We start from the raw sequence: 13,598 nt of genomic DNA, 5'->3' as shown, positions 1-13,598 counted from the left end.
CAGTTGGTCACATGATCTCATTTACATATTATCACTTGGCGCTAGACGTGTATAGCTGTAGATCAATTGCTTCTCCATGTTTTTGTATTTTTGTACAGATACGTGACGCACAATGAGAAAGAAAATCAGAATCAAAATTTGCATTAATTCACTCCTAAATGTAATATTTGAGTCCTAGAACTCTAAAAAATTAATTTCATACCCTTTCTGATCTCACAAGTACCATTTTACAGCAAAAATCACAGATCTTTGAAAAATCTACGTAGCAAGCTCACGTTTTGGGATTAGTCTATAATGTGAATAAAACAGGACCTGGTATGGCACCTTGGGGAACTCTTTCTTTACTTGGTGTGAATGGCCCTTATGGTGCTTATTTTTTTCAGTGAAATCTTTCTGGCTGAGACCATTCAATATTTCAGTTGGTAGAACAATCAGTGAACGTGCTTTTAGACAGTCTAGGGAGAACTTCCATTTGATCTCATTGATTCTGTATAGTCAAATGGAACCACTGATATTGCTTTATGTGATTCTGATTTTCAATCTCGGGTGTTTTGAACCTTCGTACTCTCTTAAATAGATCGATAGCTCTGGTTCAAAATGTTGCAAAGATTTCCATCGGAATTCAAACAAGCATTACGAGTTTGAAGTCATCCATGTCCGATAGTAAAAAGGGTTGTTGTGACCTTCTTTAATGGTGGAAAGAAGGTCGTGTATAACAGGGTGTTTACAATTTCAACATTGAAGATTCACCTTGACCTAATTTTTAAGGATGCTAAGGTCACTAATTTCCGAATCTACAAATTTGTAATGGTGTCTTGATGTCTTGGGGCCAGTTTGAATAGCAATAGCCAAGCCGAGAAGCCTGGCCAATTCATTAAAAAGCATTTGAATAAAATTTTGAAATCTTTGCAACCTGTTTGAATCATCTTGTCTTTCAGTGCTGTCTACTTCTCAGATCAGATTGCCAATTTGAAAATTTCTATTTGATTTTGTTGTTGTCGTTTCCCAAGTTTTGATCATACTGGCGAGAATCCTCTCATTTCATTAACTTTTCATATAAAAAGTCATATCAAAAGTATCAGTTGTTGGTATGAGTAGAGAGATTATGAGGCATTTTGGGCTGTATGATTTTCAAAACTGGCAATCATTGTGCTGCGTGTGTATAGGATTTAGCCTCACATGCTTAAGAGGGCTTACTCAGAATAGGGTGAAGGGAGTTAGACTTTAACTTGTCTACGCTAAATAAGGGTGAAAAAGATATCAAATAGAGATCTAATGACACTTAACTTTAGCATGGACTGAAATATCTCTTCCTCTATTGATTACAATTTTAAAAATTGGTGTACAAAGACAAAATAGCTAACTCTTATCACTGGCAAGCTTGTCTTTATCCAAAATGAAGGCACATTTTAACATTTCCAGACTATGCTCTCGACACCATGCTTCAATCTGAATCCCCTCAATGCTCTGGCTGAAACTTAACTCTACGAACTCACTCAAGTTGTGCCAGTTTAAAAGCGGGGCCAAACATGTGGAACAGAAAAATGAAGTAATTTATTTTTCCAAAATTGTACCAAAAATGGATGATGAAGAAAGAAGCAACAGCACCATGTTTTTCACCAGGTTTCCCTGGCTCTGTTTACATAGTACAACATTTCGGCACTAGGTGTCCTCTGTGTCTGTGTATCATTGTGAGCTTCCTGTCATGGAGGTTTGTTTTCTTTTCCACGGCACAGTGCGCCAGTTTGCAGATATATGTTTGTTTTCAACTGCTCAATACAAGTGTACCGTAGCGGAGATGGAAAATGAGTAAGTCATGTGACCTCTGCAAGTTTGTTGTTGTCATAGCGATCAGTGTGCATGTTTTGCATGGCCTTGTACCCTAGTGACCTTTCTCTGCATATGGGTGTGGTTTGGCTGCCATTTTCATATTTTTCTCCAAAGAAATACACACTTATTTTTTCATGTTTTAAATTTTCTTTGTTTTCTCTCCAAGTGCTGTGTATAATTTTTTGTTTCTTCAAATTTTTTTTTACAGACATTTTTCACTTTTGTATTTTTTTACAAACGTCTAAAGTATTTCTTATTTTTTTAACGTGAAGTTTCATGATTGTAAATGTCGACAAACAAATGAAGTTCTTCATCCATTTATAATTGAAAAGGGAAAATAAATTGGTAAAGCATGTTTTTGGAAAAAGTGTTTGACTTTTTTGAGAATCCAGCCTGGCCACATTGGTGTTTTCACCTCTATTCCTGCTTGCATGACTTGTTGATTTCTAAATGGCGTGACAACTGTCTTCCGTTTTTGTTGCTTGAAGCCTTCTTGTCCCCTCTGAGGATTTGTAAACACTTCATGTAAACTCTTAAAGATAATACACTTGTCATTTCTAATTCTGTATTGGTCACCACGGCAACAGCAACAGCAACTAAGAATGCTTTGGTTCTTGAAGAGATGATGAAGAGTTACAACTGTCCTGCTTTGTCCCTACGTGTGACCATCATATTTGGGTTTTTACCTAAGACGGCAATTTCTTGGTTGCCATGGTTACCATTTACTGATCCGGATTAAAATTAGAGAGAGAGCTAATTACTTCTTATCTGTTTACTAGAAGAAGTAGGAATATAAGAAACTGGGACTTCATATCGATGCTGATTATGCTTTTCTGGTTGGTATTCATCCCATAATCCTAGTGAAATTTGACAACTCTTTTGTTATCCTTCCAGTAGGCAGAGTGAAAGGTAATGACCTTGACATTTCATGACCTTTTAAGTTGAAATAGTAACCTTGACCCCAAAGTTTACCTTTCTAATTTCAAGGATGTTACCTGTAGCAATTTTGATGTCATCAGTTGGGTCAACATTTCAAGGTCATCACTTTCAGGGGTGTTATCGTTTGCATTTCAAGGTTACAGTTCCTGACCTTGAACTGTGAACTTGCTTTATTTTAGGTTCCAGGTCACCTTAAACGTAAACTGAGATTGATATCTCCTGCTCAGTGACCTTATGGCTGACCTTTGAAGGTCATGAACATTAAGGTCAATGGCTAAAGGAAACTGACCTTGTGCTTGACCTTTAATGCTCATTGACAACGAGGCCAGGACAAGAGTCCTTGTGGTAACCTCTGACAGACATAGCCATTAAGGTCAGTTGTTGAAGGTCAATGACCTTGATTCGTTGACCTCTGAAATTGACACCAGATGTCAGCTGCTGAAGGTCACTGAGCTTGAGCTTGACCTCTAATCGTCATCAACATCACATGACAGTGAGAACTCAACTTCAAGGTCAATGATCATCATCATTATCCCTGTGACCTCTCAAGGTCACTGACCCCCGAAGCTAAGCCAGGTTACTTATAACTACTGTTGACTTTGTTCTAGTTATCCAATATGTGAGTATAATGTTGTATGCCCCGGGTAGCCACAAGAATGTTGTGTTTTCAACTGACATAAAGTAAGTTTAATAGCTTATTAAGCATTTCAACTATTTTAGCACAATGTGTTTTATTTTGCAACGATTGATAGGTCATTTATGAAAAACTCAGGTATTTGCTATATAAGAAGTCTGGAAATCTGGCTGGGCCTTTTGTGCCATCATATCAGTGTATGGATAGCGATCTCTCTCCTGCTGATGTAACGAAATCAGACTGCCTGTTTGATATCTGAATCAACAATAACAATATGAAAGACGTTGCAAAACAAAACATGTTGTGTTGCGTTGCTAATTAGTGTTTACTAACACCTGGTGGCGGCCCAAATAACTAAAGACAATAGTCTTGCTCCATTCAGTAGCCAGCATCTTGAAAGCATTATGCTGTTCGTATTGCATTAAAATCAGTGCTGCAAGAGACTTGAATGCACAAATGTAGTAAAAGCTCATATTCAGGTGTGCTGTCTTCATTGACGTGAAGGTTTCTTGTCAAATCGTAGAAAAACGGTTTTGTATTGGCCTGCTTCAAATCTGTTGCCTTGTCTTTCTCTGCTTGGTTCTCTCCGTATTCATAATCTTGCAGCACTGATTTCAAAAACTGTAAACCTAGGAATATTCGTGGCCGTTCTACGTTGCGGTTTTGCGAAATAGGAACCTTGCCAAATTGCGACTTTTACATATTTTACACACTCGTGTTTTGACAACTCTGTAACGATGATTTCAATTAGAGTTGCCTTTTCACAGCGTCTATATTTGCAATTGTTTGTAAGAATGCAAATAAAAAGCACTCAAATACTTCTGGGTTTACGGTAATAATGAAAAACTTTTTCTTTCCTTCTAATAATTTTAAACACATTAACGCATTTTTGATTAATTTCTGTATTTCGTGCACCATGAATGATACTGGCCTTACCATTTGCAAGCAATGGGTTCATCCATCACTAACTTTGAATTTCATATGAGAACTCATCGTACTACAAAAGAAGTGGTCTAGGTCAGTTTTCCTGTGGATCAAATTCCTCCAACATCACTTGCTAACATTGGTATATATAGACCTCTTCCCTCACTGGAATTTCTGTCCCGTATTCAAAGCCAGAATGTCTCAAGATCATTCCTGTCTGGCACTAATGAAGTTTCCTGAGTTCCTCATGGGAGGGGGGTTCATGGACGGAAATGGTATACTGACATTCTGCAAACTGTTAACGTCTATCCAATGCATTGCCTCAAACTGCTTGACATCTCTGCTCTGCTGAATCAGCCTCGCCACGATAAACTATCAAAATGCTCGTTTTCTCAACACACGTAATGAGCATTAATTTGTCAGCATTCAATAAAGATCAATGAAGCTCCACATCTTATGCACAAATGGATGCAAAAATTGTAGCATTGGGATTACTCGACGTTGCTTGCATATTAATTTAATCAGGCCCCTGGTTGATGTGTAATATGATAGTGAAGGGATGGTAGTGACCCCTGGTGTTTGAAGGGAGAGCTACCCATGATGTATATGTACATGTGTATCTGCCATATCAGATGATATTTTGTCGGATATAGTTTGGGGGGGGGGGGGGGGGGGTTTAAATGCCGATTATTCTTTATTGATCATTGATATGATTTCATTTCAGGATTCTTGTTTATCTGTATTGACCTATGATTGTGATTTTAATTGGTTAATATAGTAGTATTATATAAAATTGTCTAAAATTCATCAATTTCAATCAACTTCTAAGTGTTTTGATTAACTAATTTACATCTTTAATTGCCAAATTGGGTTTGCCTTTGCCCTTTGCGTTTGTCGGCACTAAAATCAAATATCAAAATCAGAACAGAAAATATGTCAAGATAAAACATCGTTGAATACCAGGTCAGGCCCTTTGCAGAGTTATATAATTGATATGCCTTACTGTTCTTTGAACGACTTAAATCATCAAGTCCTCAAAACTCATGATTCAAAATGTTGTACTCTATTTTGCAGAGAAGGTTTTCCGATCGCGCCAAGTACGCAGGGTTTCTGTAAAGTGTATTCCCTAACGCCTCTGCTGGCCAACAATCGCGACAAACGTGGACTAGCCCTCGATGGCAAACTCAAACACGAGGACACGAACTTGGCGTGTTCGACAATGTGAGTATGACGTCAGTACGGATTTGAATTTGAAAAGACTTGATATCAAAGAGATCTCCCAACTTAGTGTAATGATGAAAAATACTATTATATTAGGTTGTGATTAGGTTCATTTGAGCTAGTTCCAAAACATTTTTACCGAGACAAAATGTTCTCCATTCATTCCAAATGGTGTCATCTGTGACGAAGCCATTTGTCACCATGGTGGACTATTTATTGTCCATCGACTTGTGTTTTTGTATTTGTCTCTTTATCCCCACATAACCTATCAAACCATCCTTCATACCTTCTTTTGCCAATTTTCCAGTCCGACAGGGTATGTAACGGTTTCATTGTGTCATTTGTCTGTTGTTTATTAAATTCACTCTAGAATTTAGTAATAGACAATGAAGGACCAGTTTATGACTGAGCCACCAAGTTGCAAGAGGATAGAATTCCCCTTTTCAATTGCACTTTAACCATTCAGTGGTTTCCAAGAGCAAAAGATTTGGGTGCCGAATTAAGCATCCTTGTCATGCTCGAAGAAGCCAATCTGAAGGCCCTATTGTTGGGTTAGTCCCAGTCAATTTTGATCTTGGAAATGGGTGAATGGTGTGTGGCTTAGGAATGCACTGGTTCGATTGCTAGACTTTTATCTATCGTACAATCACTGAGCTACTTTATAGTTTGAGCTTTTAGTCCTAAAACTAAACTGAGAATTCATTCAGTTAGTACTTGACATCCCCTACTCTTCTGCTGTCCCCTGTACAAAAACTGGGTGCGTCACTTCATTTGATTCATTATGAAATCAATTTGCAGCCGAGGTAGCTGCCACCTCACTTATGTAGCCCTTGGGGGCAGTGTCCATGGTCTGAACAAAAATCTTGTCATCACAGCAATCCTCAGCACTCTCCATCTTATAACGAATCTTCAACCTATTTAGTCATGAAAGGGAAGGAATTGTGAGAAAACTCATTGCAATCAAGAGTTTCCCAATCTATATCGACCAATCAGGAGTCTTGTTACATCTTGTCTTGGCATGATGTAGATTCGTGACTCCTTCCCGAAATTCAGTGTATCTTGTAGAAGTCAGATGTGTAGGACTGCACCGATATGCTTAGTTAAAACATTCTATGCTTCAGTCTTATTGTCTCATCACAAACTCTCACAGAGTGCTGCAGTAGTTCGACTGATTCTCATAATCACACCAATTTGGTTGCAACCATGTACATGTTTAGAATCCAACGAAGACAAGTGTGTCTTCAGAGTTTCGGGTTTTGAGTGTTGGCACTGTGACGTATCGTTCATCAAGACGAGTTGGAATCAGAAGACTTTGGCAGTCTCTTGCCCTGGGGTCCTGGTAGTGGTAGAAAGCGTCGGTGATAAGCCAGCAATTTCACTTCAATTCAATTTCACCTGCAGATGATAGATCGTTTTGTCAGATATTGCAGCGATTATATTTGCAGGTCGTAGTGACAAAAACCGCTCGCCTGCTTCTTTCTGCCCTAATTAATCGTCACGTTTATTATTTTCCAGAATGTCAGATCAGAACCAGAAGGAAAATCTAGGTATTGTGGTACAATATAAGGTCAAGGTCAGGCTAATTCTTGGATTAATTCCTGGGTAAGTCTCTTTTTTTCTGATAATTATAGCCTTCAATCTATTTTGAGATGCTCCCTGAGCTACAATATTACCACGTTCTCATCACTATGTGTCAGCCAGTTTTATAAACGATTTTGTTTAATAATTCAGGGAATTATCCGTTGAACTTCCGTTCACATTAACACACCCGAAGCCACTGGAGAGTCCCCCGCCCAGCCGACCTACAAGTGCTGTTGCAGCGGGAGAGGACCAGCCACCACTAGATGCTAATCTCATACAGTTGGATACTAAGTATGTATTCCGTAAGATAAGGTTGTCTCAGTACCTTTTCAAAAGCTGAAAAGAGATGTGTCGTCCTTTTGAACTGAAGAATGTTTCATTTCGTCAATTTAAAGATTCTTTCATTTGTCTCTCAAATCTCTTTCTGACCTTCATTTTGTCTGGTGTCATTCACTAGCACCTGAATTCTCTTGTTTTCTGCCTTACCTATGTTCTTTCATGGCATCAACTAAAGCCGGTCAACCAGAACACCGGCTGCCCAGGGCTGTGTAACATTACTATTCGTGATCACACCATTACCGTTTAGTGTCAAGAGGTCAGCCAAGTACCTTTGGCGAGATCAAGCTTAAAAACACTTGACATTCAACGAAATATAACCATGCTCAATGCCAATGTTTCAGGGCCAAAAGGCTAGCGGCCCAAAAGGCTGGCAAGAGAACACTGCTGAGGTATATAATTGGTCATCATTGCCTACCTGTTTATTGGGCTTCAGTTGTTACTAATATGAAACTTTGTTCATTATGTTGAAGGGCCATTTCATAGTATTTGGAAGCACTGAATGCTGAATTTAGCTGTTGCTGCACGATTTGGGAAACATACATGTATCTGTTACACTTCATGGCAGTTGTTTTAATCCTTCTCATGGAGTGTTTTGCACAGCCCTATCAGTTAAGCTAACTGGATCTGCATCTGAATCTGGTCTTGACAGTTACCACCGCAAAGGTTCCTATGGGAATATAGCGCGGTGTTTCACTTGTCGCTCTGGCCAGGGTGGTGTGTAAAATGCAAGGCAAAATGTTAGCACCTCAGCAAGTCATGTTTTTGTTATGAAATTGAAGATTAGGTCAAAGCAAACTGAATTGATGTTAACACCCAATGTTAAATGTGATACTGACTATGACTATTAAACAAATGAGATTTTTTGTTATTGAGGAGAAATTTCTGTTCCGTCTAACTGAGTTCTAAGTTCACAATGACCGGAGAAGGGTCCCAAACATTCAACAGGAATAACCTGACACTTTCCACTCTCTTTTCCAGTGATGCTTACTACCATGAACGGGACGATGACCTCATCTTTGAAGAGTTTGCGCGACTTCGCATCAAGGGGCACGAAGGCGATGACACCGAGGCCTAGTCACTATGGCAACCAGATGTATTTATAGCTATCCAAGATGTCACAGGAATTCACTCTGGGGTCATGTGATCTCAAACGAAAAATCATGTGATAAAGATGCGGCTATTTCGACGCGACATAGCGCCGAACTAATCTAGTCTCATATTATGCATTTATCTATTGTGCTGGGTGCACCCTCTGTTGGTGGTGGTGTGAACTAAGTCCGGTGACGATTATTGGGTCTATTCCGATTGATAAATCAACTGATGATCAAATCCACAATAACTGAAGACAACATGCACTTAAAATGTTCAATGATAATGACCTTGACCTCAGAGTGTGACCTTGACCTTCTAGGTGTGTCCTTGACCTTAAAGGTCTTCCTATACATCTCCTATGTATACTGCCATGTATTATTCTATATATACTTTATGTACAAAGTCAGACCATTCAGTAGTCTTAGGATTGCTTCAAAAAATGGATCTGCATCTATTTGCATTCAAATTTGTGTTGTGCTGACATTTGTTAATGTTTTATAGTACTTAAGAGATATCCACAGTGGATATGGATTGTGTGATTATTTGAACACATTTTATGTTTGAACAGTTGACACTGGACGGAATATTGAAACTAATCACAGATTTGAATCCACTATAAAAGGACATGAATTAATTTAAGATGTTATGAAGTGAAAGCTGGTCTAGTGACTTATGAAATATGGGTCCCCTGAATTATGTTCTGGTGGATGAACAATGTTTGAATTAAGCGTCGGCAGTTTGTTGCCTCGATCATTAAGAGGTGGGTCAATTCTGTGTTGACTTAAAGAAACCAATCAAGAATTGCCTCCAGCTGTTCATTTTAGTTTGCATAGTACATGTAGACGTCCTGCAATGTACTGTTTTGTAAAAGCTATCTTTGCTGAAAATATCTTTTTCACAAATCATGGTCATACTAGACGGCTTGAATTTAGTGGCATTGACACTGGTATTTATAACTACTCTTATATAAACAAAGCAGTTCCCTAGATACATGTATCTGTGAGCTATTTCGACAATGTGTTGTCATGGTTACCTATGTAAGTTGATAGATTTTGGCTGCGTATCAAATACCACAAATTCAGCGGCAGTCTGTGAGGACTTCTCTGATGGTGTTCAAGTCCAAGTGTTCATCCTTTTCTCTCATTGAAACTGATAAAAATAACTTCATATGCCTAGCCACTTTGTTTCAATTCCTGATTCAGAATATTGTTATGGGAAAACTAGATGAGGTAGGCTTGTGTCGACCATGTTGATGGGTGTAGGGTCGTCTAAACATGTTAGAGTCTAAATGTTGGTTCATGTGAAGTTTGCTGGGAAACACTGTCCATGATGTATAGAACTCTAGGTAAATGTACAGATTTTTTCGCAAACTTGATATGGAACGGACCATAAAGTTAGTGATATTGATGTTATTGTATCACCTTTGTATATTTATATCTGCAGCATAGTTTCACCATATCTTAAGATTTGTAAAAGTTTGCTTTTCTATATTGCGATCTGGTCGGGTTGTGTGTTGCCCCAGGATACAGTGTGACATATAAACAAATTGTATTTTAATAATATATTGTGGATATTGTGCTTAAATTGATGTTCTGTTTAGCACTTAAGGGCTCGAAGGTATCCTGGGAAAATGCAAAATATATCTGTTTGCGAATTGATTCTCTGAAATATGTCCCCATCACGAAATTCTACAGACACTTGGAATGAAGAAGTTATGATTACAACAGTTTTCTTAAAAAGTTTTCCCAGTTGGTTATTTTTCCACGATATCTTTTGACCTGTAAGCTTCTAAATGGAACCGTTGTGAAAATCGCTCGCAAGAGTTGTACATGTACATCGTAGGTTTAGGTGAACATGTGTTCTAATCATGTACTAATGTGATCCAACTAACATAGGCCAAGCAAGGATAATTTTGTGCTACAAATTACAATGAATGTTTTGCTATCCGACGACTTAATCATTGCTGTCGATGTTATTTCGGTCTACTGTAATTTGTTTTTAGTTTGTTTCAACAGCGCATGAGCCCATTGTCCAAACACTTGCTACTTTTTAGCTGCTCTCAGTTTCTGTGGGAATTCCAATCTACGAATTGGCGTAATTTGACTTTCAACAACAATTCTCCATTCAGCCTACTGTCATTTTGTGCGAGGTGTTTTCCAGCCTATGTGTCTCAAACTATAGTACGGGCTTCATTGAGTGTGGAGTGTTATGCTCTGGGCTATAAACTGTTCAAATTTCAAGCTGAAGGGCGTCGTTTCCCTCTTAACCACTGTGATCTTTCCCTTCCAAATCCATCAAATCTCATAGTTGTTGTCTGTCATGGACATTATGGGCCACAATTTTGTTGAAAAACCTGTGAACGCCATTGTGTTTGGCGTTGGTGGTTAGAATATATTGGGATTGATTCCATGATATAAGGTAAACAGTACAATTATAGTCCAGTACACGAAAACAGCTGGCAGTATGCATTAACGCACGCAGAGGCTGTAATGGTACCTGCTTACCTTACCTAAGCTTTTTGCTGAGATTAGAAAGCTTCCTTATCACTTTTGAAATCTTCCCTTGGTTTTGAAGTTGTTGTTCTGTTGTAGTCAGGAACTACATCGTGCTGACAGTAGGCCCTGTAGTAAGTTGCATGTAGGAATTTTACATAATATATGGATTATAATATTTTGATGGTAGGAAATCTGAAGCACTTTTAGTTTGTTCTTTTATCCGAATATCAATATGTGTATGCAATATTGGCATCTATGTTCTAATGTTTGTTTATTCCGAGAAAGTCTCAGACTAGGTACGGTAAAACCAGATAGCTTTGCCAACCCAAATAACAGGTCAGGGGTGTTATCGAAAATCATTCATTTTGATGAAAGATATTTTATCACAATGGAAATTCTTTTCAATAGAACCTTTAATCTGGCTTTTGGCAGATAACTTAAGGAGTGGTGTACCTCCTGGTGGCGTCATTAGCATGTTTGTAAAGTATGTATTATTTTCTGTAGTTCAAAGCCGAAAGTCTATGAACTATTCTTCGTTATGCCAAGGAAACATCTTCTTGTAATTAGCTGCTTCTTTCATGAATTTGCTCGGGGATATATTTGAATATTTTGTTGTTAAAACTTGTTGGTTTTTTTGTCGATGTTAGTTTGGTAAATTATGTTGCAATTTTGAGAAATGTAGAAACTTTCTCAAAAAACAGGCTTTCATAAAGATAGGAAGTTGAGGACAGTGGTAGAACCGGAAATATGGGAAAGGGGCACAGCAGTCCCAACCAGACAGCACTGAAGCTAAAAGATTCAAGATACAAGCGCCAAATATGCATTTTCTGGGCATCTGAGGGTTTAGATTCAAAGTAGTTATTAGCTTCTGGGCAGAAGGGCTCTGAAATATTGTTTCTCAAAAAGGAGTGCGTCCGCCACTGGCACTGGAGGAACACGAAAAAGAATGAAGCTGAAAATTCTGGCATTATCTCACAACACTCCTTTAAAGGGGAACTAAATGCAGGAGCCTGGGTATGACATTTTCAGAGTTCCAAGATATTCGGATAGTTCCCGATTGTTGATATCTAAACTGTACGTGGCATCCTGACCATTGTAAAGATTCCCTTGTAAACTATTGACTGTGTTGTTCTATGGAGTTGGCAATACTTGCTGTTAGTAGTCATGAAAACTTCAACAAATAAAGTTACCGTAGTTTTAATGTACAATTTATCTTGATTTATTTTGTGTGTTCATAACTGTGAAAAGTCTACAAATGGTAGAGACTGAGCAGTCCTAACCGGATTCTACTAGAGGAGAGCAAGATCACTTGAATTCCACCACAATAGCCTGATACAGCAAACCAGGCGATATTCATGGTCATGTTATATCACCGTTTTGTGAAATGGCAACTTTGGTGTTTTGACAACCCAGTTACAGTAAAAAGTGTAGGAAAACACGAACATTTCCACTAAATTCCAGGTTTGCAGTTGCCCGGTATCTTCAGTGATATCTACCCACTGTCGACAACAGCAGACCTAAGAGGCAATCTGTCATAAGAGACATGAAATACACCAGATATACAGTGGAACCTCCAATCAGCAAACACCTCTCGATTAAAGGCGCCCTCTCCATTTTGATCCAACTGCGGTTGTTTCAATCAATTTTACCTCGCTTATCAGTCGACACTACCAAAGATGATTTGAAATTCAGAGCTACAAGGACACTCTTGGGACTGACAAGTGCTGAAAATGAATAAGAATGGTAGATCTGTCTAGGTTTTTTGCAAGACTAGTACATTCAAATACAGCTAAAGGCTCCACCCTGTGACTTATGTCACTGGCAATACATGCAAAAGCCTAAAATTCATAGAAAAGCTACTTAGGCGACAGTGGTGTTACCTAGCGGCAGAAAGTGGAAGTGAGAGTTTTGGACGAAGATTTCAGTTCTATTTTCTGCCGCGAGGCAGCGTCGCTGTCGCATAAAAGCCAATTTCACACTGCGGGACTATGTCAGAACCGGTGATTATGGTCAGGCCGTCTGACGATGTCCAAGGTGAAATTCAATCTTGACCTCCCCCGGAATGCACGGACTAAATAGGTAGCTCTCTCTGTTCACCATGCTGCAAACAGGTTGATAGGGACAATGTCACAACCTGTGGTTAGCCCATGCTCAAGCTGGTGTTGAGTAAGTAGTGACATCGTCCCTTGGAGGGAAGTAAAGCCTTCAGTACCCTCTAATACAGTAGAAGAGCTAGTAAATTGATTCGCTAGGAGTGCTTAATTCTAATTTTAAGCTTCAGATGCCCCATTTACACTCCAGTCGCAATGGACAGGCCTTGTCTTATCTCCTAGTACAACGAGGAAGGACAATCAGGATGACGAACGGGACTGTATTCGAGTCCCTGGCCTTGTTTGGCTCTGGAGTGGCAAGTACAGCAATGGATTGGGGAACAAAAATAAAGGAGTACAGTAGAACCGCTCTATCAAGGACACTCTTGGGACTGACAAGTGCTGAAAATGAATAAAAATGGTAGATCTGTCTAGGTTTTTTTTCTTCAAGAT

At 38.8% G+C, this 13,598-nt stretch overlaps 1 protein-coding gene across 13 annotated transcripts in view; it reads left to right on the top strand.

The window, feature by feature from the left end:
• The window catches only part of LOC135494412 (beta-arrestin-1-like), a 46,915-nt gene extending 34,671 nt beyond the window's left edge, over positions 1-12,244 (top strand). For 7 of the 13 annotated variants that reach the window (XM_064782358.1, XM_064782348.1, XM_064782350.1 and 4 more), the window contains 6 exons: positions 2,725-2,739; positions 5,402-5,548; positions 7,064-7,150; positions 7,280-7,420; positions 7,810-7,857; positions 8,447-12,244. In XM_064782358.1, the coding sequence (XP_064638428.1) occupies positions 2,725-2,739; positions 5,402-5,548; positions 7,064-7,150; positions 7,280-7,420; positions 7,810-7,857; positions 8,447-8,543 (535 nt within the window). In that variant the 3' untranslated portion in view covers positions 8,544-12,244. Of the gene's footprint in view, positions 1-1,736; positions 1,810-2,724; positions 2,740-3,377; positions 3,451-5,401; positions 5,549-7,063; positions 7,151-7,279; positions 7,421-7,809; positions 7,858-8,446 lie in introns of all 13 variants that reach the window. The other 6 variants (XM_064782356.1, XM_064782355.1, XM_064782360.1 and 3 more) reach the window with 6 other exon arrangements.
• Positions 12,245-13,598: the final 1,354 nt, after the last annotated feature.

This window comes from Lineus longissimus, chromosome 10 (genome assembly GCF_910592395.1).
Source record: "Lineus longissimus chromosome 10, tnLinLong1.2, whole genome shotgun sequence".
NCBI lineage: Eukaryota > Metazoa > Nemertea > Pilidiophora > Heteronemertea > Lineidae > Lineus > Lineus longissimus.
The sequence above is the reverse complement of the archived record's forward strand: the minus strand, read 5'-3'. Positions and strand labels throughout refer to the sequence as shown.